Source organism: Sapajus apella, unplaced genomic scaffold, assembly GCF_009761245.1.
Source record: "Sapajus apella isolate SASKATOON/1434 unplaced genomic scaffold, GSC_monkey_1.0 scaffold12, whole genome shotgun sequence".
NCBI lineage: Eukaryota > Metazoa > Chordata > Mammalia > Primates > Cebidae > Sapajus > Sapajus apella.
Window position 1 is genome coordinate 24,338,015 of NW_022436952.1, and position 26,641 is coordinate 24,364,655.

The 26,641-nt window shown below is 47.2% G+C and overlaps 1 protein-coding gene and 1 long non-coding RNA gene across 7 annotated transcripts in view; one reads left to right on the forward strand and one right to left on the reverse strand.

Annotated features, from left to right (window-relative positions):
• PIK3R6 (phosphoinositide-3-kinase regulatory subunit 6) overlaps positions 1 to 26,641 on the forward strand; it is a 67,763-nt gene that overhangs the window by 17,981 nt on the left and 23,141 nt on the right. For 4 of the 6 annotated variants that reach the window (XM_032280304.1, XM_032280308.1, XM_032280310.1 and 1 more), the window contains exons 2-13: positions 4,117 to 4,218; positions 12,765 to 12,848; positions 13,792 to 13,883; positions 14,552 to 14,620; positions 15,447 to 15,579; positions 15,754 to 15,823; positions 16,925 to 17,108; positions 19,182 to 19,338; positions 22,476 to 22,562; positions 23,034 to 23,457; positions 23,830 to 23,908; positions 24,882 to 25,004. In XM_032280304.1, coding sequence (XP_032136195.1) covers positions 4,206 to 4,218; positions 12,765 to 12,848; positions 13,792 to 13,883; positions 14,552 to 14,620; positions 15,447 to 15,579; positions 15,754 to 15,823; positions 16,925 to 17,108; positions 19,182 to 19,338; positions 22,476 to 22,562; positions 23,034 to 23,457; positions 23,830 to 23,908; positions 24,882 to 25,004 — 1,515 coding nt within the window. In that variant the 5' untranslated portion in view covers positions 4,117 to 4,205. Of the gene's footprint in view, positions 1 to 1,905; positions 1,940 to 4,116; positions 4,219 to 12,764; positions 12,849 to 13,791; positions 13,884 to 14,551; positions 14,621 to 15,446; positions 15,580 to 15,753; positions 15,824 to 16,924; positions 17,109 to 19,181; positions 19,339 to 22,475; positions 22,563 to 23,033; positions 23,458 to 23,829; positions 23,909 to 24,881; positions 25,005 to 26,641 lie in introns of those variants that run through there. The other 2 variants (XM_032280305.1, XM_032280306.1) reach the window with 2 other exon arrangements.
• The window catches only part of LOC116553140, a 97,220-nt gene continuing 90,390 nt past the window's right edge, over positions 19,812 to 26,641 (reverse strand). The window contains exon 3 of the long non-coding RNA XR_004269648.1: positions 19,812 to 20,155. This is a non-coding gene — a long non-coding RNA (uncharacterized LOC116553140). The remainder of the gene's footprint in view (positions 20,156 to 26,641) is intronic.

A 26,641-nucleotide genomic window follows, 5' to 3' on the forward strand; every position in this document is an offset into this window, starting at 1 on the left:
TCAAACTCCTTCCTGATCTCAGGTGATCCACCCACCTTGGCCTCCCAAAATGCTGGGATTACAGGTGTGAGCCACTGGACCTGGCCTGTTTGTTCATTTTGTTAAAGGCATCTGTCATAAAAACCAAAGTTTTACATTTTGATGAAGTCTAATTTGTCATATTTTTCCTCTTATAGATCATGCTTTGGTATTATATCTAATAACTTTTTCCTTAACGTAAGGTTGGAAGGGTTTTCTCCTGTGCTTTCTTCTAAAAGTTTATTGTTTTGCATTTTACATTCAAATCTATGTCCATTTTTAGTTCATTTCTGTGTAAGGTGTGGGGTTTACCTCAAGGTTTTGCTTCTTGTTTTGCATACTGATGATCAACTGTTCCATCACCATTTGTTGAAAAGACTCCTTTCTCCGTTGACTCACTTTTACAACTTTGTCAAAAGTCAATTAGCCATATCAGTGTGGGCCTACTTCCAAACTCTCTGTTCTGTTCCATTGATTTCTGTCTCTAGCCCTTCATTAATAACTTCATAGTAATTCTCAAAATAAGGAGTGTGAGTCCTCAGGAATTATTCAGGCATTATTCATTTTCAAAATTGTTTAGCTATTTCAATTTCTCTTTCCCTATGAACTTTAGAATTGACTTATATGTACCTACAAAAAAAAAATCCTGCTGGTATTTTTATTGGAATTACCTTAAATATATAAACCACTTTGGAGAGAACTGACATTTTAACTACACTGGATCTTCCAAACAATGAACACAGTTTCTCTCCATTTATGATCTTCTCTGATCTACCTAATCAGCATTTTGTAGTTTTCATCATACAGATCCTGCACGTTTTGCTAAATTTATCTTTAAGTGTTTATTTTTAAGAAAATATTTGGAGCTATTGTAAATGGTGTTGTATCTTCCAAATTCAGCAAATATAGATGTACACAATTTTATAGCTGCATAGTATTTTATTGCACAAATTAATTTATTTACTTGGTACTCTATAATTGTACCTTTATGTTTTTTCTGGTTTTTCTGGTGTTTGTTTTTTGAGACGGAGTCTCGTTCCATCACTCAGGCTGGAGTGCAGTGACACGATCTTGGCTCACTGCAGTTTTCACCTCTAAGCGATTTTCCTGCCTCAGCCTCCAGAGTAGCTGGGATTATAGGCACCCACCACCATGCCTAGCCAATTTTTGTATTTTTAGTAGAGACAGAGTTTTACCATATTGGTCAGGCTGGTCTTGAACTCCTGACCTCAGGTGATCCGCCTGCCTCAGCCTCCAAAAGTTCTGGGATTACAGGTGTCAGCCACTGCACCTGGCCTTCTCAATTGTTAACAATGTTTTAATGAATATTACTGTACATATCTTTTATCCATTTGTCCAATATTTCCTTTGGACAGGTTTCTACAAGTGGAATTGCTTGGACAAAAAAGTACGAACATTTTGAATTTTGATACTTATTGTCCAGCAATCCCCGAGAAAAGCTACGCTAATTTCTCTTCTCACCAACTATGTATGACTGGAAATTTTCTCATATCCTATCCTTGCCAATACTGCATGTCATTATCTTTTGGCATACTCTTTGCAACTCTCATTTTAATATTTATTTCTATGATTGTCAGTAGGCTGAAATTGTAGTACATTATAATTATAATACATTGCTGAATTCAATTGATATCCAATTTTTTTTTTTTTTTTTTTTTGAGATGGAGTCTCACTCTGTCACCCAGGCTGGAGTGCAGTGGCGTGATCTCAACTCACTGCAACCTCTGCCTCCAGGGTTCAAGTGATTGTCCTGCCTCAGCCTCGCGGGTAGCTGGGATTATAGGCAGCTAATTTTTGTATTTTTATTAGAGATGGGGTTTCACCATGTTGGCCAGGCTGGTCTTGAATTCCTGACCTCATGATCCACCTGCCTCAGCCTCCCAAAGTGCTGGGATTACAGGTATAAGTCACCACGCCCAGCCAGTTGATATCTATTTTTCAATGTTATATCAATATTTATAGGTGAGCATGGTCTATTTTGCTATTTTGGTAAAATATAGATAATATAACATCTTAACCATTTTTAAGTATATAATTCAGTGGCATAAGTACATTCACAATGCTGTGTAACCATTACCGCTATCCATTTCCAGAACTTTCCTATCATTCCAAACAGAGACTCTGTACCCATTAAACAATAATTCTCCATTCATCCCTTCCCCAGTCCCTGGTAACCTCTGTCATACTTGCTGTCTCTGTCTCTGTGAATTTGCCTATTCTAGGTATCTCACAAAAGTGGAATCACACAATATTTGTCCTCTTATGGCTGACTTATTTCATGCAACATAATGTTTTCAAGGTTCATCCAGGATGTAGCATATATCTAAATGTATTCCTTTTTAAGGCTGAATAACTTTCCACTATAGGTATACAACATATTTTTTATCCATTCATTGCTTCTCTGTTGATGGACACTTGAGTTGCTTCTAATATTTTGCTGTTTTGAATAGTGCTTCTATTAATACTGGTGTGCAAGTGTCTGTTTGAGTTCCTGTTTTCAACTCTTTTGGGTAGTTACCTAGAAGTGAAATTGCTAGATCATGTGACAATTCTTTGCTTGACTTTTTGAGGAACATGCCATACCATTTTCCACAGCAGCGACACCATTTTGAATTCCCACCCAGCAATGCACCACATCCTTCCAGAGTCTGCACCCCAAAGCAAGAAACCCAATGACTAGAAAGCAGGAAAACTCCAAACAAATCCAATTTCTCCACATCCCTGCCTGTGCTTGTTGTTTTCTGGCTTTATTTTCCCCCAATATATATAAAATGTTCATTCCAGTGGGTGTGAAGTAAGTGATCTATTTTTTTTAACTACCTTTATTAGATTTTGGTATTAAGGTTAAGCTGGCTTTGTCCAATAAACTGAGAATCTTTCCTTCTTTCTCCATGCTTTGGAGCAGATTAAATAACAGAGACATTTTCTTTGTAGGTCTGAAAAAACTTATCAGAAGAACCATCTAGGCCAGACATCACTTTCCCACAGCTAGTTCTTTGACAACTGTCTTTATTTCCTCACTGGTTACTAATATAAGCAGTTTTTCTAACTCTTCTAGAGCCTTTTGAGTCATTTTTATTTTCCTAGAAAACCATGTGTGACATAGGGGACTCAGGTTGTCTTTTCTTCTATAAATAAATATATATGACATTTATCATTTCTAATATTGTCTCTTTGTCATCTCTTTTTAGATTAGCTTTCCCAATTATATGTTTGTTTGCTTTCTCTCCAAAAAACAAGCTCTTGAATTTGTTTGGAGTTTCTCTGCTTTCTAGTCATTGGGTTTATTGCTCTGGGGAGCAGACTCTGGGAGGACCTTCCACTGGGGTCACAGTGGGGCAGTCAGAGGTCATGCTTAAGGGCAGGGCTGTAGAACCAGATGGTCTGAGTTCAAGTCCTCATTCCTTACTCACCAGCTATTTGACTTTGAATAGTTATTTAACCTCTCTGTGTTTCAGTATCCCCATCTGTAGAACTGGGGAGGGGTGAGAGATAGAACCTGCCTCATAAGCTTAATATTAATATTAAAAAGTTCGTATTTCCTAAGCACTCAGAAAAGTGATGCCTGGCACATAGTAAGCATTATATAAGTTTCTTTCCTTCCTTCCTTCCTTGCTTCCTTCCTTCTTTCTTTCCTTTCTTTCTTTCTTTCTCTTTTCTTTCTTTTTTTTTGATGGAGTCGTGCTCCGTTGCCCAGGCTGGAGTGCAATGGTGTGATCTCAGCTCACTGCAACCTCTGCCTCTCAGGTTCAGGCGATTCTCCTGCCTCAGCCTCCCAAGTAGCTGGGGTTACAAGCACCCGCCACCGTACCCAGCTAATTTTTTGTATTTTCAGTTGAGACGGGGTTTCACCATATTGGCCAGGCTGGTCTCGAACCCAACTTCAATGATCCACCCTCCTCGGCCTCCCAAAGTGCTGGGATTACAGGCATGAGCCATTGTACCTGGCTATAAGTTTTCTTAAATACAGGTAGACTTCTCCCCAGTGTGTTAGAAGCCTAGGTCCCCTAGGAGCTTCTCCACTGCTTTCTGCACCTTCCCACTGCTTTTACTAATTAACTGCCTCTTATTTTGCAGAACCACCTCTGTGCAGAAAAACAACCAATTTGTTTTCCATTCTGCTGCCTGAGACAACCACATCCTCTCCCCACATCCGGCAGGCTTCCATGGAAAGCTCAGGTCAGTATGTTGGGGAAAAGGGGTCTAGTGAGCCTGCTACCAAGTGAGGAAGGCTCTTCCCATCAGTGAAGATGCCTCCAGGGCTGGCAGGACACCCTACATGTAGACAGGCTGCAAGATCCCAATTCAGGGATCCTGTCTATATGTGAGATCATCTTGAGAGCTGGACATCTACACACTTGTATGAGGCCCCAGCTGCTTGCTGGACACTGAGCTTGACAATGGGAATGATGATAAGAATAGCCAGGATTTATTGTCAAATACTTGTGACTATTTAACAAAAGCCTATATAGCACTTACAATGGATTGAGGAGGGATAAAAGCTCTTGACAAATATTAAGTCATTTAGTCTTTGTTAATCTTCTAAGATAGGCGTTATTACTCTCATATTACAGAAGGGGTTTCCCTTCTGAGGCATGCCAAAGGCAGGTACTTTTCCCCCAGTCACATAGCTACTGAGTGGTCAAATCAGGAGTGAAACCTAGCAATCTAGCTCCCATGTCTGGGCTTAATGATTTCATGACAGATTGCCTCACACAAATGCCAGAAGGATTCTGTGAGGTAGGGCTAGCACTATGATTATCCTCATTTTTCTGAAAGGGAAACTGAGGCTCAGAGAGGTTATATAATTTGCTCAAAGCCACACAGCTAGTAAGTGGCAAGGTCAGAACTGGAGCCTAGTCTGTCTGATTCCAAAGCCTGGACTCTTCACCCTATGTCAACTTGGGACAACACGGAAAGATGTCCAGCCCCCACCAAGATGTGCATCATCTAATGGTCACTGGTAAAGCCAAAGATCACACCTTAGGCCACCAAGCAGAGACACCAATTCCCCTAAAGATCCCTGCCCTGGGGAGGGGAAGGCAACCCCTAGGCAGGGTCAGCGTCTCAGTTGTTAATATTCCTGTGACATAAATTATTTTGACATCCATCCATCCATCCTCAGAGAGCCTCATCCAATCAGAAGCAACTCCACGGAGTCAGGCAACCCCAGTGAATCCTGGTGTTACAATATTCTGGGTCATCTTTAACCAGCTGGGGTTTGGGGTAAGAGGCTTGGGATGGGGAAGCACCGTGAAAATCGAAATACAGTCAGGCACTGCATAATGCCAGTGTTTTGGTCAAGGACAAACCTTACAAACAGCAGCAGTCCCATAGGAGAGTACCATATTTTTACGGTAGCTTTTCTATGTTTAGATACATTTAGACACACAAGTACCACTGTGTTACAATTGCCTACAGTACTTAGTTCAGTAACATGCTGTGCTGGTTTGTAGCCTAGGTGTGTAGTAGGCTATGCTATCTAGGTTTCTGTAAGTGTGCTCTATGATGGTCATACAATGATGAAATTGCCGCAAGACATATTTCTCAGGACATATCCTCGTAGTTAATTGACACATGAAGGTATTTCAAAACCAACTTACTTTGCACTCATTTTATAACAGTAATACATGTCATGCTGTCTTTTAGGAAAAGAGGTGTATTGTATATAAGCACCAACAAAGGTTTATTTGTATATAAGCAATAAAAACTGATGTGGCCATTTTAATTTTTTTAAAATGTGGCCAAGCGTCAAAGGAAAAGCTGAAGCACCAGACACCAGAAAGGGCAGGGGACGGTAGCCTTGCCACCAGGACAGAGAAAGATAGACAATGTCCTTGGAGGGTACACCAGGTGTCCTTCCCTCCTGGGCATTCTCTGCACAAGGCTGTCTGAGAGAAACAGAGACAGAGAATGTCAGTCCATGGGCAACTTGGTCCTGTGCCCACATCAAGGCTAAAGCTAAGTAAGGCACCTGGGTCACAGTCCCACCAAGACTGCAATGAGCTGGGAGGGACACTGGGCAGGTAAAACCACTAACTTCCCCCTCCAAAGGTATGGCAGATGACTCCCAAATCCAATGAGTAAAAGGAAACATCCCCAAATTAGGATGATTGCCCTGGCAACTCAAAAGGGGAGTTATCCCATCATGACCAGATGTCTTCCCACATTATGATTTTTTTTTCTTTTGAGACAGAGTTTTCACTCTTGTTGCCCAGGCTGGGGTGCAATGGCACAATCTCAGCTCACTGCAATCTCCACCTCCTGGGTTCAAGTCATTCTCCTGCGTCAGCCTCCCGAGTAGGTGGGATTACAGGCACTAACCACCACACCCAGGTAACTTTTTGTATTTTTAGTAGAGGTGGGGTTTCACTATGTTGGCCAGGCTAGTCTCGAACTCCTGACCTTGTGATGCACCCACCTTGGCTCCCAAAGTGCTGGGCTTATGATTGTTTTTAACACCACCCCCCCACCTACCCACAGCTCTTGGAGTTCTCCCATCCTACAGTTAAGAAGAGAGGTACCTGAGAAGTAAAATATTTTGGGGTATACAGAAGAGCAATATTCCAGGGGCACCAAGGCTATTGTTATTTTGCCATGCCTGCAAACAGGGGTAATATTGCAAAGGTTTTCCAAACAATCTGAGCCTTTATACAGGATAGGGGTAAGGAGAATCAGGTGTAGGTTGGAAGAGGTGCCTCTGTGTGCTGGGGGCCCTCTAGGTGTGACTTGCTATGGTTGGAGAGGCAATGTGTGACAAAGGTAAGGGCTCTAGGCCTGGAATCTATCAAACAGGGAGAACAGTATTTGTCCTGCCAAACTCACAGGGTGCTTATCAGAATCAAGTGAGATAAGACATTGGAAAACATTTTGCATATCCATGAGTCAGTCAGAGAATAGTAGCTGCTTTAACAAATGGGCCCAAATGTCAAAGGATTAACACAACACATGCTTATTCTCCCTTTCCCCACAGTCCATTGTGGGCTTCAACCAGTCACTGAGACTTATTCCCTCTTGTGGCACCATCACCTTCAACATGTGTCCTTCAAGGTCACTGTGGAATGGGAAGAGGAGTATGGAGGGCAGTGCAGGGAACACAGGCCTGCAAGTGACTTACATCACTTCTACCACATTCCATTGGCCAGAATGTAGTCACATGGCTTTTCTCTAACTGCAGGGGAGTTTGGGAAATGTAGTCTTGCTGTCTCTAGGTGACAAAAATGAACGTGGTTTGGTAAGCACATAGCATCACCTTGCCACATTTGTGGAAGACTCTCTGTGTGTACACTTTTCAAGTGCTGTTTAAATGTTAGGTATTCAAGGAGGTGAAAGATCTTTAAAACAAGAGCTACAAAACACTGCTAAAAAGAAATTATACATGACATGAACAAATGGAAAACCATTCTAATGCTCATGAATTGGAAGGATCAATATCGTTAAAATGTCCACACCTCCCAAAGCAATCTACAGATTCAATGCTATTTCTATCAAACTACCAATGTCATTTTTCACAGAATTAGAAAAAAACTACTCTAAAATTCATGTGGAACCTAAAAAGGGCCCAAATAGCCAAAGCAATCCTAAGTAAAAAGAACCAAGCTGGAGGCATCACATTACCTAACTTCAAACTATACTACAAGACCACAGTAACCAAAACAGCATGGTAAGAGTATAAAAATAGGTATATAAACAATGGAACAGAATAGAGAACCCAGAAATAAAGGTACATACCTACAGCCATCTGATCTTTAACAGAGTTGGCAAAAATAAGCAATGGGGAAAGGACTCTCTATTCAATAAACAGTGCTGGGATAACTGGCTAGCCATATGCAGAATGAAACTGAACCACTACACTTCCCCATATACAAAAATTAACTCAAGATTAAAGATTTAAATGTAAGACCTCAAACTATATGAATCCTAGGAAACACTATTCTAGACATTGACCTTGGGAAATAATTTATGACTAAGTCCTCAAAAGCAATTGCAACAAAAACAAAAATTGACAATTGACTATTACTAGTAATAGTACTCCTCATCATATCTAGGTGATGTGATCATCCATACTACAAACCTCAGTATCAATTAGTATACCCAGGTAACAAACCTGTGTATGTAACTCCTGAACCTAAAAGTTAAAATTTAATAAAAAATTAATATTAATAATACCTAATTAGTAATATCCCACATTCCTGAATGCAGAGGAGGATCATAATAAAGGATGCCATTTATCTAATTGACTGTTCAGAGACATCAAGGATGTTAGACCTGCATATCATATATGAACAATGCTAAATCACTTGAGACACAGGAAATATCCCATTTCTTTCTTTCATTTAATCAAATGAAAACCAGCTTCAACCTCTCATTTTCCAAGGTTAGGATGAATTCTAGCATCATTCTCTTGGAGTGCTTCCCCCTCCATGGGAGTTTGTGAAAAGCTCAGGGTTTATAAAGTCTGGGTAGTGGGAAAAGGCTGTGGTCTCCAGTCCACGGTGGCTGCAGCCACCAGAACTGCTTGGCCAGGCTTGCAAGGTCCAGAGGGAGATAGAGCCTGCTTTGGGGGACATTCTCATGCTCTAGTGAAGATGGCTAGGTAGACCTTTGCTGTGGCATCAGAGGCACGGGGTTCAGTGCTTAGCCATCCTCATCTGATCTTTGCCACCACTGGTAAGCTTTGTCCCAGCAGGTCTGATTTTCCTCATTCCCTGGAACCCTATATATCCCTTGTGCCCTCACAGTCTTAGGGAATCCAGCCTCCACCCTTGGGCTGGACCACTCTCCTCTTTAAAAGTATCAGCCTTCCTCTGCACCTTTTAGACAATCCATCTTGATTGGCTCAATCAGCTTGCCATGAACCTCAAATTCAAGTGCCTCCAGGGGCCAGTCAGAGGATGTAAATGAGTGAAACCGAGACATGGGGAACTGCAAAGACCTAGAGAAGCTGTGTGATTCCACCCCCTATGGTTGTCACATGTGAGAAGAATGCAGGCCCAGTTTTCAAGAGAACAGATCGCCAGATTTTCAAGAGATGCCAGAAACCCAAACTGTTATGCAAAATCTCCTGACTTGTCAATGTTGGCAGCTAATTCATTGTTTTTTATTTTTAAGATACATGATACAAGCCCAAACAAAACACACAGCAAGCCAGATGTGGACCCAAGCCTGAGAGTTTGTTCTAGCTATCCAGACATTCAAAAACAAAATTTATTTGAAGTGGCCTCCGGGGGCTACTGGCAACCTCTGTATTTTTCTGTGAAACATAAAAACCTAACTTCCCTTGCAAAGCAAGGGGACCTAGGGCTCAGAAGACAAAGGCTTGGCTGCGCTTCTGATGAGGGGAAAGGAAGGAAATCACATTTGTCACAGTTTTCAGTCTTTCTGTGCAGTATATGGCGGAAGAGAGAAAAGAAAGAGAAGGAAGGAAGGAAATAAGAAAGGAAGGAAGGGAGGGAGAGAGACAGGGAGGGACGGAGGAAAAAGAAAGAAGACTTAGCACCAGCGAATTTTCTAATAACTCATTCTGCATTAACTCATTAAATTTTCATGCAAGGTGGAAATGCATAGATGGAGGAAAGACTGTGACCAACCTTCTTGCCAAGCTAAATGATTTCCTTGACAGTTTGGGGAGATGCTGCTCTGCCCAGCAGAGGGATCAGATGCTTAGATGCAGCTGTAACACCCTGTCCTCTCTCAGCCTGGAGAAGATTCAGGATCAGGCCTTGCCAGGGACAAGTGTCCCACAGGGGACATGTGAGAGCCAGGAAGAAAGTGGGGGCTTCAGGGATGTGGCCCCCATAGGCTTTGCATGGGTCTGAGGAAGGGCCAGACCATGAGCACCAACACATATGGTGGCTTGGCCTAAAAAAGTGTTTAACTCTTGGACTGCAATCTGCTGATTTTTAAATTTGTTATCACCATTCTACTTACTTCCAAAGGAATCTGAAGCAATTCAGAAATAGATTAAATAGAACAAAAAGCAGGAGCACCGAAAAGGAGCCCAAAAGAGAGATCTCTGTCACTTGAGAGGAGCTAATTTTTGAGGCTGGGCTGTAAGTTTTCTGACTGTACGTTTTCTGATAGTTAAGTCAAAGAGGAACCCTTGCAGCACATGGTTTGTGTTGTCTGACAGCTAAGGAATCCACACTCACCTATAATGGCAAATTCTTAGTGGGAGCTAATTGCAAAGAGGAATTTATTGTGTGAGGAGTGTTTTCCGTACTTCCTATCTGAGTCCGGCTCTGCCAAGAAACAGACACCAAGTTCAGGGATTTATTTGGGGAAACACTTGTGTGATAGAAATGGAGAGGGATCTGGGGGAGCAGCTGTCAGACCCTGGTACAAATTTGACTCCAAATGAAGGAGAAAAGGAAGAAGGTCAGTGGAAATGCCTTGGACTGATGGGAGTCCAAGAAGAGCTCAGCAGGGCAATTGGAGAAGCTTGAGTGTCTCTTGGGGAGGGGCCTGCTTTAGAACCCCTGCTGTACTCTGTATTGGCTGGGAAGTGTGGCTCAGCAGAAAGTGATGGATTTTACAGCTTTCTTAGTCTGTTTGCATTGCTATAATATAAAAGAATACCTGCCAGGTGCAGTGGCTCACACCTGTAATCCCAGCACTTTGGGGGACTGAGGCAGGCAGATCACGAGGTCAGGAGTTTGAGACCAGCCTGGTCAACTTAGTGAAACCCCACCTCTACTAAAAATACAAAAAAAATTAGCCAGGCGTGGCAGCAGGCTCCTGCAGTCCCAGCTACTTTGGAGGCTGAGGCAGGAGAATCATTTGAACCCAGAGGCAGAGGTTGCAGTGAGCAGAGACCATGCCATTACACTCCAGCCTGGGTGATAAAATGAGATTCTGTCTCAAAAGGAAAAAAAAAAACACACAAACCCTGCAGCTGAGTAATTTAGAAAGAAAAGAAGTTTATTTGGCTTGCTGTTCTGTACAAGAAGCAGGGTTCCAGCATCTGCTTCTGATAAGGGGCTCAGGAAGCTTCCACTCCTGGTGGAAGAAGGGGAGCGAGCATGGGCAGATCACATACTGAGAGAGGAAGCAAGAGGAGGGGGAAGGTACCAGGCTGTTTTTAACGACCAGTTCTCAGGGGAACGAATAGAACAAGAATTCACTACTGCGAGGATGGCATTCATGAGGCATCTACCTCCATAACCCAAACACTTCCCATTAGGCCCCACCTCCAACACTGGGGACCAAATTTCAACATGAGATTTGGAGGATCAAATATCCAAACCATTGCAACAGCACAGTGGCTGCAGACCTGGGTCCATTATAGCGGGAGATCAGCAAGGTACATTCTCACAGCTACAATTCCCAAATGTCAGGTGCTTATTCTTGTACCACTTTTCGTTTTTGTTTTTGTTTTTGTTTTCCATGGTAAAGAAAAGATTTATTCCGACACTTATTAAAATGGTAAGGAAGACTTATCCAAGACTATTGCCGTAGGAAAGAGAGAGTAGGCTCAACTTGGAATAAGGAAAAGCCAATTGGGGAGTTGTAGCCCATGGGCAGAGTGAAGGGATCAGTGGATGGAAAATTCCTAAGAGGAGACATCAAGGGTCGGGGTATTCTTGCTAAACTGAGCTAATAGGATTCTTGCTAGAGGAGGGTCAAATTCTTTTTTTGTTTTTTGTTTTGTTTTGTTTTTGAGATGGAGTCTCATTCTGTTGCTAGGCTAGAGTGCTGTGCCTCGATCTCGGCTCACTGCCACCTCTACCTCCCGGGTTCAAGTGATTCTCCTGCCTCAGTCTGCTAAGTAGCCAGGACGACAGGTGCATGCCACCAAGTCCAGCTAATTTTTGTATTTTTAGTAGAGACAGGGTTTCACCATGTTGGCCAGGATGGTCTCCATCTCTTGACTTCGTGATCCGCCCACCTCGGTCTCCCAAAGTGCTGGGATTACAGGCGTGAGCCACCATGCCAGACTGATGTGGGTCAAATTCTTTTATATCAAAGGTGAGGGATGAAGGGCTTCAGCAGATATCAACAGTGACAGATTCCAACCTAAACTCATCTGGCAGGATTCTCGCTAAAACTGGGATGGGCAGGCCAAAGACAGGACAGGAGCCAAGGTTGAGGCCTAATCAAGAATAGGGCTAAGAGGAGCCTGAGGAAGGTCTGGTCAAGGAGAGAGTCTTTGTTACCACTTGTCCTGGTATGTAACTGATACATTTCTTTAAGTGGACTTTAAGATTTTAGCTTTATACTTGAGTGGGAGACTACCAGAAAAGACAGAGTTCTGAAGGATTCAGAAAATAAATAAATAAAATAAATAAGTTTTAGCTTCATGCATGGATTGAGGAACTATTAAAAATAATGGCAAAAACTGCAATGACTTTTGGACCAACCTAATAGTTTATATATACATATATATATATATATATATATATATATATGTATGTACGTATTTTCTAACATGCATTAAAATAAATGCATAACTCTTCAGATTCTAAGGTGTCTGTATACTACCTAAAATTGTCCTTCACAGCACCAATGGTACACACACTGCACTTGGGGAAATGCTGGTTTTACAAAGAACACAGAAATGTGGAAGGAAAGGCTGTATTCCAGCCCTGGCTGCAAACTCTAAGTCAATTACTTCGGGCACCTCTTGAGGCTCAGAGAAGTGGCTAAAGACATTCTCAGGAGGAATGGAGGTGGGACGAGGGTGAGGCTCAGTGGATTGAGTTTCCTCCCACCCCACCACTGCCCAGATGTGGAGCTGGACCTCCAGAGGAGCGTGCAGGCTGTGCTCCGTGAGCTAAGCACCCAGGCCCCTGCCCTGCAGAGCAACCAAGGTAAGAGCCAGCTAGTGGCAGCAGCTGCTCCCCCTGACCTCCACCCCACCCCAGCCAGCTCCACACGCACAACCAGGAAAGGGCCCCGGCCTGGAGCTCATGGTGCGAGGGTCTTCTAGCAAAACCTCTTTCCTGCTGGAAATACCTAGAGTCTAAAGGACTGAGAAGACTTCTTTGCTCCCTAGTTCAGCCCTCCCGGCAACTGCCACAGAGCACAGGGGATCTGCCACCCTCTTTCACCCCTTTTTGTTTGTTTGTTTTGGGGATGGAGTCTCATTCTGTTGCCCAGGCTGGAGTGTAGTGGCGCAAACTTGGCTCACCGCAAACTCTGCCTCCCGGGTCCAAGTTATTCTCCTGCCTCAGCCTCCTGAGTAGCTGGGATTACAGACGTAGGCCACCACACCCAGCTAATTTTTGTATTTTTAGTAGAGACTGTGCTTCACCATGTTTGCCAGGCTGGTCTTGAACTCCTGACTTCAAGTGATCTACCTGCCTCTGCCTCCCAAAGTGCTGGGATTATCAGGCATGAGCCACCACGCTCCACCTGCCACCCTCTTTCTTAACCACCTTCCCTAGATCCACTTCCAAACCTAATTCCCCTCGGCACTCCAGGCCTGCAGGACTTCCAGAATGTGGCTGGGGACACACCTGCAAGCACTGCTGCTCTGTGCCACATGACACACACCTGTCCCCACTTGTGTCCCACCTGCCCTCATTTCTTCCCTGGGAGCTCACTGTCCAACAAGGGCTGCAGATCAGAACTGCCCCCCATGGAAGGAGCCCGCGCAGGCGCACCTAGATCAAGCACTGGTGGTGGAGTCAGACCTGTGGCTGGTCAGAGCTGCATCTGGGGCTCCAGGGCTCAGGGTCCTACTCAGAGGGGTCTCCTCTAAGAGCCCCCTGCCCACCTGGCTATGCTGGGCTCCCCTTTCTCCTGGCCCAGGCATGTGGAGGTGGTCCCTGCACAGGAAGGTCGAGCGAGATCCTAGTAAGAGCCCCGCGCTGGTCCGCATTCTGCTCAGAGAACTGGAGAAGGTGAGTTCCTGGACCTCCGGGAGGAAAACGGAGATGAAAGGAAGAGAGGGGCCAGTTGGGCAGGGACTCAGTCCTGGCGGCTCTGTGTCTCCCAAGCTTTGGTCGCCTGCATGATTTTTACCATATGCATCTCCCTCCTGTACTTTTACATAAGCAATTTTTTTTACATCAATTCCCACTGTTTTACTTGAATAAACTTCTTTCAAAAAGAAGCTCCATAACACAACCGCAAATGGAAAACCTGTATCACTTGTCAGAAACAGAAGGTACCTATAAACATAAATATATGACTACTGACATTTCTCAAAATTATCCTTGGACCACATAAACTATCCTCTACACTACCCAATGTTCTGCTTGCAGAACATTGTGCTCCAAGCTGGGGCTTGTTTGTTGCTTTGTTGCTTTGCTGCAGCTCCTTCCCTGATGGAATTTGGCCCCTCCCCTGCAGAGCTCTCTGAGGCCCCTCATGCTCCCATACCCTCCCTGAGGGGCTCCTGCACCTGTGTGCCGTCCCCTCCCTGCTCTCCAGAGCAGACGATGGCCCTTTGCCCTCCTCCTGGCTACCTTCCACCCCATCTCCTGCCCACCCCCACTCTAGACTACCTCCTGCTAGGAGTGGGGAGTTCCCCAGCCCAATACCTGTCATGTGATCTCCTGTTTTCCAGGCAGAAAGCGAGGACCTCCGGCATGTCATCATTCCCTTGCTGCACACTGTAATGTACGTGCTTACCAAGGTGAGCTGGGGGCTGGGGTCAAGGTGGTAGTGGTGACCTGCATGTGGCTGAGCTGGACACTGTCCTTTCTCCTTAGAGGGCAGTCTGCCAGGATGAGCCTAGAAAATCCCTTGGACTGCCTGCCCTAAACTAGCTTCTAAGCACTAGCCACCCCCTTTCCCTCCTATATGGAGAGATAACTTTGGAGAGACAAAGGCCTTGAATGGCAGGATGAGGTCTTTGGGTTTGCTCATGTGTGCAATGCAACAGGAGACAAGGAGACATGATACAGACGTGGTTACTGTCTCAGGAAGAGTCATTGGGAGCTGGGTATTGTTGCAGGGGTGGGGGTGGTGGTGAAGGAAGGCAGGAAGGGCAAGTCTGGGGGCTGCTGGAGAGTCCACGGTCAAGATGTGGCTTGGCTCCAGCAGAGGCAGAGGGCACACTGAGGTGGGGAGGGAGGGTTCTGGGGTACTGTGGAGCATCTCAGGCCTGTGGGATGTAAGGATGAGCAAAGGAGGCTGAAGAAGTGCCTCCAAGGTTTTGAGCCTGGAGGACCGCAGTAATGTGCTTCTCTGATGGAGCAGAAGGGTGGTGGGGGTGGGTGGATGGAGTTGATTTGCTTGCAGAACTTGTTGCAACGAATTTTTATCTTAGTAAGTTGGAGCGGGGAGACAAAGGGATGTCTTACAGGTACTGAGGAAGAGGCTGGAAGGTGTGGGTTTGGGAGAGAGCTGTGAGCCCAGGTCTGGCTGTCAGGTCTGACCTTCTACCCCTTCTCCCAAGCCCCTACCCAGAAACTCCCACAGGACCCTTCACCTCTCCCTCCCTCCCCACTCTCACTCAGGCCACAGGAATCACAGAGGAGCTCTACCGGAGAACCTATGCCTTTTGCACAAGATTGCTGACCCTGCCCACCCCCTACTGCACAGTCGCCTTGGACTGCGCGACAAGGCTGAAAACGGAGACGGCCGTCCCAGGTAAGAGCCACTGGGCGTCTTTGTCTCCCACGCTTCACCTCCAACACTGCCCAAGGTCTTACCTTTTTCTCCAGGATACCAGGGAGCTCAAAAGCCTCCACACCTTCTGTAAGAAGGTGGAGAATGGGAATCAGAGACTTGGGGGCTGGTTGACCAAAGTGGTCTGGTTTGCAGGGACACTGTACCAAAGGATGGTCATTGCCGAACAGAACTTGATGAATGAACCATATCCCTACCAAGAGAGGTGAGTGGCCCCAGAAAAACTGCTACCTTCAGCCTCCTAAAAGTTCCATGGCTTTAGTGACTCCTCCCTGGCAGGAGGCCAGAAGAGGAGCCTGGATTAAGCAGAGCCCTAGCAGACCTCCCCAGCCATGAAATTTGTCCAGCAGTGGAGTGCATTTGCAATTCAAGGTTGGCGTGCCATATTGTTTTCTGGACACCACTGACAGCAGGATAGGTCTTTCTTCCCAGGTTGGATTCGAAGCTACCCTGCTCACATGCAGAGCGTGTACATGGCCTTGTGGCCACTCTGGAGTTCTGATCCACCTCCATCCTGCCCTTGGCCATGATCCAGCATCCTTCCAGCCAGGCAGCTGGAGGAGACTCCAGAATAGCCAGAGCGGAGGGGCTCAGGTGCAACTGCACAATGAAGCCTGAGGGCTTCCATGGGGGATGCCCAGCCCCTTAGATAAGACTGAGGAAGTATCCCCTGCTCCTGTTGGGGAGAGGGGTGATGAAATTGGGAGTGGCACCTAGCTTTTCTGCAGGCACCTCCACTAACTTGGCTCTGAAAGGCACAGCTTGAGCTTGGGGTGTGAGGTGCTGTGTTCATGAAGGATGCATGGAGGCCCATGGCACCCAGAGGACTTAGCATGGGAGAGGTGGGGAGACATGGTGGGAGAGGAGGAGGGAGTAGGGGAGGTCGGTTCTCTGGTATGATAAGGCTGATGAGAGAAGGTGGGATTCCCTCAGGGTTCAGAGCTCCAGTTCTGGCAGGAAGGATTTAGGGTCCCTCCTAGAAGGTGACCTGGTCACTGGGCCAGGATGCTGAGAGAGAGAGCAGAATTGAGGCTAGAACTTTCCTAGACATGGGACTAGGTCTGCTTTCCTCTGTGGATAGTGGATTAGAGCTGCCCCTCAAGAAGGGCTGTGCACGCTCTTATTTGCCACAGTCCTCACCACTCCCTACTGTCATCCCCAATAGAGACTTCTGAATTGAAGACTCCTCTTTTTAGCAGAATTAAATTACTTGGAGGTGCTGCACAGCTCTGAGCATGCCCATCTGGTGACCCCTCTCCCATTAGTTACTGTCAATCCCACCCCTCCCCTCTGCCTCTGCCCTCAGAGTGTTCCTCTTCGTGGATCCTGAGCTGGTGTCTGCCTCTGTGTGCAGTGCTCTGCTACTGGAGATCGAGGCAGCTCAGGTGCAGCAGACACCAGAGGCCTGCATGCGCCACGTGGTCTCCCATGCCCTGCAGGCGGCTCTGGGGGAGGCCTGCCATGCAGGCGCTTTGCACAGGAAGCTGCAGGTAATGGTCCTGCCTGTAGCCAGGGTCTAGCCCTGGTCCCTGAATACCCATACCAGTCACTCACCCGCTCTTCCTCCTTCTCCTGTTCCACATCACCTTTTTCCCCAAATCAAAAATTAATACATTTTGGCTGGGCACGGTGGCTCACAGCTGTAATCCCAGCATTTTGGGAGGCCGAGTTGGGTGTATCACCTGAAGTCAGGAGTTCGAGACTAGCCTGACTAACATGGTGAAACCCTGTCTCTACTAAAAATAGAAAAATTAGCTGGGTGTAGTGACACACGCCTGTAATCCCAGCTACTCAGGAGGCTGATGCAGGAGAATCTTTTGAACCCTGAAGGTAGAGGTTGCAGTGAGCCAAGATCGTGCACTGCCCTCCAGCCTGAGCGATAGAGCAAGACTACGTTTCAAAATAATAATAATAATAAGAAGACATAAGGCAATGTTCAGTATTCCTAGCAGCAGGGTGAATGAGTGTCTCAGTCCCGAAAGCAGGAATCTGTGTCACCACAACAGTGGCTACTACATCATCTCACTCGGAGTCAAAGCCAAAGTCACTGCAATGACCTATAAGAGCCTGGTGCAGTAGCTCATGCCTATAATCCCAGGTACTTGAGAGGGCAAGGTAGGAGGATTGCTTGAGGCCAGGAGTTTGAGACCAGCCTGGGCAACATAGCAAAACTCCATTTCTACACATGATAATAATTTTTAAAAAGCCAGGTGTAGTGACATGTGTTTGTAGTCCCAGCTACTCAGAAGGCAAGAGGATCACTTGAGCCAAGTTCAAGGCTGCAGTGAGCTTTGATTATATCACTGCACTCTAGCCTGGGCAACAGAGAGACACCCCATCTCTAAAAACCAAAATAAACTGTCTCCAAGAACCTCATCTTAAGGGCCTTGACCTGTCCCCACCTCTCTTGATTTTCTCTCTGGCCCGTCTCCTAACTTTCCCTTTCATTTCCTCTGCTCCAGCCATACAAGCCTCCTCATTTTTCTCCCAACATGCACAGGCCTGACACACTTGCACCCAGGACCTTTGTGCGTGCTGCTCCCTGTGCTTGGAATGTTCTCTGGGATACCTGCATGGCTCACTCTTTTGCTTCCTTTAAGTCTTTCCTTAAAAGTCACTTTCTTAGGGAGGCTTCCCAGATGACAAAATCTAAATAATTTAGCCCCTCCCTCAAATTCCACATCCTCCTTCTCTGCTTTATTTTGTCTTTGGTGCTTATTGTTATTTATTGTACCAAAATTTTACTTATCTTGTTGATTGCCTGCTCCTTCTGCCATATACATACTATAATAGGAACTCCCATTTTTTTTTTTTTTTTTTTTTCCTGAGATGGAGTCTCACTCTCTCGCCCAGGCTGGAGAGCAATGGAGTGATCTCAGCTCACTGCATCCTCCACCTCCTGGGTTCAAGCGATTCTCCTGCCTCAGCCTCCTGAGTAGCTGGGATTACAGGCACACCCCACCACACCTGGCTAATTTTTGTATTTTTAGCAGATACAGGGTTTCACCATGTTGGTCAGGCTGGTCTTGAACTCCTGACCTCAGGTGATCTACCCTCCATGGCCTCCCAAAGTGCTGGGATTACAGGCGTGAGCCACCGTGCTTGGCCCCCAGATTTTTGTCCATTTTGTTTGCTGCTGTATCCCAGCTCCTAGAACAAGCCTGGTGCAGTGAGCTGTACTAAGTGCTGGAGATGCAGCTGTGAACAAAACAGACAAAACTCTTTGCCTTCCTTAAGTTCAGTCTAGTGGTGATCCAAGTGCTCAGAGACACTTTCAGGTGGTGGGCGTCAGCAGCCACCTCTGCCCCTCTGGGTAACAGATGTTGCAGACCTGCAGTCTCCCCATAATAGGGTATGAGAGGCAGAGGAGACCCCCCACGTGCAGGGCAGGCGTGGGGCCCTGGATGTGAGATCCAGAAGCCTTTGGGGGAAGCTCCTGCCGGTCCCCTAGGGAAAGCGGGGAGGTGTCACCTTGGGCTACCAGAGCCCTTCGGACTTGGCTTAGGAGGTGGGGTGCGTAGGCGCCGGGCCAAGGCCCAGGCTCTGACGCCCCTCCCCGACAGGCCAGCTCCCCCCGCACCCTGGAGCACTATTTCCATGCCGTGGTGGCTGCCGTGGAGCAGATGGCCAGCGAGGCCAGCCCGAGCCGTGCAGGACACGTGGAGAGGCTGGAGGAGATTTACTGCTCACTGCTGGGGCCAGCAGCGGGGCCCTGCTGTGGTAAGCGATGGCACGATGGGGGATCCTGCCAAGGGCCCCCGCAGGGGTAGATCACTGCACTGAAGGGGGCGCCAGAGAGCAGCGCTGGACCTGCCTCTGTCCGCGTGCCTGGCCAACTCCTAAGAGCCTGAGGACTTGACGGTCAGCCCAGGGATTTGGCAGGACCAGGAGTAAGAAGGCCGGTAATTAGGCCAGGTGTGGTGGCTCACACTAGTAATCCCAACACTTTGGGAGGCCCAGGCAGGCGGATCACCTGAGGTCAGGAGTTCAAGACCAGCCTAACCAACATGGTGAAATCCTGTCTCTACTAAAAATGAAAAAAAAAAAAAAAAAAAATCATCCAGGAGTGGTAGTGGGCGCCTGTAATCCCAGCTACTTGGGAGGCTGAGGCAGGAGCATCACTTGAACCCGGGAGGCAGAGGTTGCAGTGAGCCAAGATAGCACCTCTGCACTCTAGCCTGGGCAACAGAGCGAGACTCTGTCTCAAAAAAAAAAAAAAAAAAAAAGAAGACGGGTAATTTAGTCGTGATAACAGCTGACACCCCCAGAGCCCCTACTATATATACCCCAGCTGCTGCTCTAATCAGTTTACATATATTTAAATATATTGCCTATACTGTATTAAATCAATGAAACCTCAAAGGCAACTTATAAGATAGAAATGATTATTATCCCCACTTTACAGCAGATGAAACTGAGTTAGCGGTTAAATATTTTACCCAAGATCACCCAAGGCAGTAAGAGGCAAAGCCAGGCTGTCTAGTTCACCACTCTTCTGTAGTAATCAAAAGAGTTGATCGTTCAAAGACCAGAGCATCTAAAAGAGCAGAGGAGTCAACATTGTTTATATCTGGTACCATAGATTTTTATTCCTCACACTTCCTATTTGCACATTTATAAGATATCGCCTTATCTTATGCAAGGCGTTATGTAGGTAAGACAATGCCTACCCTGACATAAGCCCCATGTAGATGGGAGCATCTGAAATAGATAGAGAAACGTCCCAAATATGTGTTTCCTGGCTGTTGTAGGGTGGTTCTGATTTGGGTCCTGTTTCATGGTCACCCAAAATATCACGGAATGTGTCAGCCTGCATGTCCCAGATATGCACGGTCACTGATCGTGCACCTGTAGTTGTGCCCAGGAGATCAAGGCTGCAGTGAGCCATGATCACACCACTGCGTAAGGCATGGGGTTAAGGACTGGAATCCACTGGAAGAGGTTAGTGGGCCAGGCCCTGGGTTTGAACTTGGCAGCCCAGGTTGGGTGGAGGCCACAGAAGTTGGGTGAGGTGGGCAGGATAAAAACTGCCTAAAGACTCCATCTTCGCAGTTTTCCGCTCTCTTGCTTTAACATTCTGTACTGCCTCCAATCCCACATGGAAAAGACTGCTCCCCTCTTCTCTAGAAGCTGGGACAAACTCTGGGGCCAATCTGCCTTTGCTCCTCTATGGCCCCTTGCTGACATTCACCAGTGATTGCCTGGATCAGGCAAGACCATCTGGGCTGACCCCAAGCCACATCCAGGGACACCTGTCTCCTGCCCAGGCCTGCCCTGTGCATTTGCTTTGTTTTGTTTCGAGATGGGATCTCACTCTGTCATCCAGGCTGTAGTGCAGTGGCTCCATAATGGTTCACTGCAGCCTTGACCTCCTGGGCTCAAGCAATCCTCCCACCTCAGCCTTCTGAATAGCTGGGACCACAGGCACATGCCACCACACCTGGCTAAGCCCTGTGCATCTTAATGACCAGGCAGCACCCCTGTCAAGCCCATGGCTGTAGGGAGCAGTATGGAGCAGTGGTTATAAGCACAGTGTTGTGGGTAAGAGCAGAGACTCTGGAGCTGAGCTGCCTGGGCTCAAGTCTTCACTCTGCTGTTTACTATGTGACCTTGGGTCAGTTTTCAACCTCTTTATGTCCTGGCTCCTCCCCTGTAAAGTGAGGAGAAAAATGTCACCTGTCACCCAGGGCCATTGGCAGAATCCAGAGAAATGATTACAGTGTGTGCCAGGTGAGTAGAACAAGGCCTGGTAGGCAGTAGTAGGTGCTCAGTGAACACCAGGTGCCCTCCCCTAAGAAGCCTGCAGCCTTATGAAGGAGGGGCTACAGCAACATAGAAGTGAAATTGGAATACCGAGCCAAATCCTAAAACCACATGTGAGGTCCAGTGTGCAGACAAGTCTGCTCAGAGGGCAGACTGCTTCTGACCACCGTGGGCCTCTGGAGTGGTCAGAAAAGATTCTAGAAACAGGAGCAGGAAGACAGGCTGGCCTCGGTCTCTCCCCTGGACTACCCAGGGTTCTTGCTGCCCCCAGACTTTGCTGATGAGGTCTCTTTAGCATCACCAACAGCAGCAAATGTTAATTAAGTGTCTACTGCATACAAGATATTGGAAGCAGCCCTGAGAAGGGCTGAGGTCTTTTCTGCCTCGTCTGGATGCAGGCAGGGCATTTTAACAACAGCAGGAGGCTGGTTGTGGTGGCTCACACCTGTAATCCCAGCACTTTGGGAGGCTGAGGCGAGTGGCTCACCTGAGGTGAGGAGTTTGAGACCAGCCTGGCCAACATGGTGAAACCCGGTCTCTACTAAAAAGTACAAAAATTAGCTGCGTTTGGTAGCAGGTGCCTGTAATCCCAGCTATCCCGGAGGCTGAACCCTCTGCCTCCCAGGTTCAGGAGAATTGCTTGAACCCGGGAGGCGGAGGTTGCAGTGAGCTGAGATTGCACCGTTGCACTCCAGCATGGGAGACAGAGCAAGACTCCATCTCAAAAAAGAAGAAAAAAAGAAAACAATATTGTGAAAGCCAGTCTGGTGGTTGCACAGGGCTGAAGGTGTGGCCAGCATAGGAGAATAGGTTGGAAAAGGCCTTGTGAGCTGGTTTCTGAAGACCCCTTAGGGCTGAGCTAGGTTTGTAGGAAACATAGCTGCTAAGCATTGTTGGACAGGGAGGGGACAGCTGCACTGTTGGGCCCTGGATAGGCAGGTGGTGGCAGAAATGGAAAGGCAGACCAGATGTGAAGGAGAGAGTCCCTGTCACCCTTCTAAGACCCTGAACAAGAGTTGGGCAGGGTGGGGGGGGCAGAGGAGGCTCCCACACCCCTCTCCTCCATGGCCTCCATAGCCTGCTCCTTTCTGCAGGTGACCCTGTCCAAGAGCGGCCACCAAGCATTCCCCTGCCCAGCCCCTCCATTACCTTCCACCTGTGGACCGGCAAGGAGCAGCTCTGTAAGTGCCCATGCAGCTGGCTGGAAACAGTGGTATATGTCTGTGTCCATGTGTATGTATGCATGCATGTGTCTCTGTGTGTGCATGTGTGTCTGTCTGTAGATGAGTGTATGCTTCTGTGTCTGTGTGTGTGATGTGTATTGTGTGTCTGTGTTCATGTGTCTGTGCGTGTGTGCATGTGTGTATGTCTGTGTCTGTAGATGTGTGTATGCATCTGTAAGTATATCTTTGTGTGCATGTGTGTGCATGTGTCTGTGTGTGTGTGCATCTATGTGTGCATGTATGTCTGTGTCTATAGATGTGTGTATGTATCTGTGTGTCTGTGTGTAAGTGTGGATGTGTGTCCTCATGTGTCTGTGTGTGTGTGTCTGTGTTTCTGTGCATGTGTATCCTCTGAGGAGAACTGGCTGAAATCAGGAATGTAGCCTGCCAGCCTCACATGTCCTCACCACCCTTGTTCCCCCATCCCAGGGAAGGAACTGGTGCTCTTCCTCCGCCCAAGATCCCAGCTGCGCCTCAGTACTGACTTGGAGGTCTTGGATCTGCAGGGCATCCGGCCAGACCGGGAGTTGGCCCGGGTGTCTGTGCTGTCCACTGACAGTGGCATCGAGCGGGACCTTCCCCTGGGGGCTGATGAGCTACCTGCATCCAGCAGCCCTGAGATAGAGCGAGCTGGGCTGCAGCGCAAAGGAGGCATTAAGAAGCGTGTGTGGCCCCTGGACTTCTTGATGCCTGGCAGCTGGGACGGGCCCCCAGGGCTGCACCGGAGAACAGGCAGGCCCGGTGGGGATGGGGAAGTGCTTCCTGGCGTCTCTCGGCTGCACACAGCCCGGGTACTTGTGCTGGGAGACGACAGAATGCTGGGGCGCCTGGCCCAGGCCTACCACAGACTCAGGTGGGGCCCCAAGGTGGGGGTTGGGGAGTGGGCGCTGGTCAGGGCACAGGTGGGCTTTGCATCAGCTGGTGAAGAATCATAGGGTGGCAAAAGAGGTCAGGAGGCAGAGGCCAGGGTGGGACAGAAAAGGATGCTGTGCAGTGCTGCGTAGCCATCACAGAGCACCCAATCACTGCTTTATGTTCGTTAGTTCCGTGAACCCTTACCAGCCTTCGAGGGAGACATTACTGTACCCATTTTATAGATGAGAAAGCAGAGGCTCAGAAAGATGACACAGATTGTCCAAGGCCAAGAGATAACACATAGCAGAGCCAAGTCTGTTAGAAGCCAAGCCCCGCCCCTAACCTCCTCTGCTTTGCTGTTCGTTGCTAGGAAACGGGAGACCCAGAAGTTCTGCCTCACTCCCAGACTCAGCCTGCAGCTCTACTACATCCCAGTGCTGGCGCCTGAGGTGACTAGACCGTGGGGAAGCAGTGGCGGGGCAGAGACAGGGCAGGCTGGGCAGGGACACACCTGCAGCCTCCCATCCCCCACATCCCCAGCTCAGGGACTAGAATCAGCATCCTTAGAATGTGGAGGTGGGAGAGGCCAGCTGGGCAACATGGTGCAACCCCATCTCTATTAAAAATACACAAAATTAGCTGGGTGTGATGGTGGGCACCTGTAATCCCAGCTACTTGGGAGGCTGAGGTAGGAGAATCGCTTGAACCCGGAAGGTGGAGGTTGCAGTGAGTCAACATCACACCACTGCATTCCAGCCTGAGCGACAAGAGCAGAACTCCGTGTAAAAAAAAGAAAAAAGAAGGTAGAGGTGGGAGAGGTGTCACCAGGATTCTATTTTGGAGGCTGCAGATGGTGCTCTGGGGGCTGAATGTGCCCAGAGATTGGGTCTCTCTCTTGTTGGCAGGCTTTTTGTTTTGTTTTTGTATGTAACAGCATTAGTTGCAAACTTTTCAAACACAGGACTGACTCACTCTCTCTCTCTCTCTCTCTCTCTCTCTCTCTCTCTCTCTCTCTCTCCCTCTCTCCCTCCCTCCCTCCCTCTCCTCTCCTCTCCCCTCTCTCATATACACACATACACACACACACCACACCTTCTGGTCCGACACAAGGAAATTTCAGGCAGTGAAGTCCATAAATCCAGTTGTGGGGACATAGGTCTTACTTCCTACTGCACATTGTCTCTCCCCGTTTAAGGCTGGGTGATCATTTTTCAATGTCCCTGGTGAATGGACCTCAGCAAAAGATATTCTAGCTTCATCTGAGTTTATAAGACAGAACAACAATGCATCTTCACATGCAGAAATTGAGACCCCAAGAGATTAAATGACTTGGCCATATTCACACAGCCTAGGCTGATGGCAGCTGGAAAGCAGAGCTGGAAGAGAGGACCTGACGTGTCTGCCCCATCTCCTTTCTCCCAGAAGCCTGCAGCATCCAGGCAGCCAGAGCTGGGAGAGCTGGCTGCATTCCTGGGCCGCGTAGACCCATGGTACCAGAGCACCATCAATACACTGTGCCCCGCCATCCACAAGCTGGCTGAGATGGTAGGGGAGGGTGAGGTACCACGGAGGGAAAGAGGGAGGGGCATGGAGTCTGGGCAGAGGGGAGGATGGAAGAGCCCAAGTGGGCAGAGAGGGTGGGATGGGGGTGACAGCAGGCTATCTTTTCGCACTTGACCCTTGACCTCAAGAGTCCAGTGAGATGAGGCGGGAAGGAAATGAGAGATAGGGGTCCTAACCAGCTAGTGGCTTTGAACTGACTTGTAACACTTACCAGATGCTTACTCTGGATTGGACCACTGTGGAAAAGACTAAGTAAAATATTCTTTCATAAGTGTGTAGGGCAATTATACTCCTTCTTGTATGAGCTTCCTGTGATCCTTTTTATCATTTTTTTTTTAAATTTAAGTTCTGGGACACATGTGCAGAATGTGCAGGTTTGTTACCCAGGTATACATGTGCTATGGTGGTTTGCTGCACCTATCAACCAGTCATCTAGGTTTTAAGCCCTGCATGCATTAGGTATTTGTCCTAATGCTCTCTCTCCCCTTGCCCCTGACCCCCTGACAGGCCCTGGTATGTGATGTTCCCCTCCTTGCGTCCATGTGTTCTTATCGTTCAACTCCTACTTATGAGTGAGAACATGCAATATTTGGTGTTCTGTTCCTGTGTTAGTTTGTGAGAATGATGGTTTCCAGCTTTGTCCATGTCCCTGCAAAGGACATGAACTCATTCTTTTTTATGGCTGCATAGTAGTTCATGGTGCATATGTGCCACAATTTCTTTATCTAGTCTATCATTGATGGGCATTTGGGTTGGTCCCAAGTCTTCACTATTATAAATAGTGCTGCAATAAACATACGCGTGAATGTGTCTTTATAGTAGAATGGATCCTTTTTCTACGATCGTAATAGCTGATGTTTCCGGAGCACTTATGCTGTATTGGGCACTGTTCTAAACACTTACACACAGGGCAGCTCATTTAATTCCCACAGCAGCCCAGAGGCAGGTGCCCCTGTTGGTAGGTACTATTGTCACGATAGCCCCATTTTACAGATCAAGCAGCTGAGACACAAAGAGATTAGGTATCCTGCCTGAAGTCACAAAATGAGTGCTAGAGCACCACTTGGAACCAGGCAGTTTGACTCCAGAGCACACTCTCCTAACCGCAAACCCATGGTGTCGCACTCTCTCCATGGCTGGCGGTGGGGAGGGAACTCATCTTTTACCGATTTGAAAGGGCTTTTATATAGTAAGAGAATTTTACCTTTTTTGTCGTCAATATGTTGCAGATTTTTTTCCCATGGTTGTAACTTGCCTATCCATTTTCTGACTTGCAGAAGTTTAATACTTGTATGCAGTCAGACATAGCACTTTCATTCTTTACGGTTTCTGCCTTTGGAGTGATACTTTCAAAAGCTTAAATAGATATTCACTGATATACTCTAACACTTTCCACGTCTCAATTTTTACATTTAATTGCCTATCTGCAATTAATTTTAGTGTTTAGTGTGAAGTATGTCATTTTATCTTTTCCAAACAGGTTTTGTCCACTTCTCACTAAATTTATTACTTACGTGTGATAGTGTTCCTTGCTTTTGCGAATGATATCGTTATCCCATTATATTTGGGTAGTACCTGCTGCTAATATGAAAGGAAGCCGTTGATTCATACATATTTAT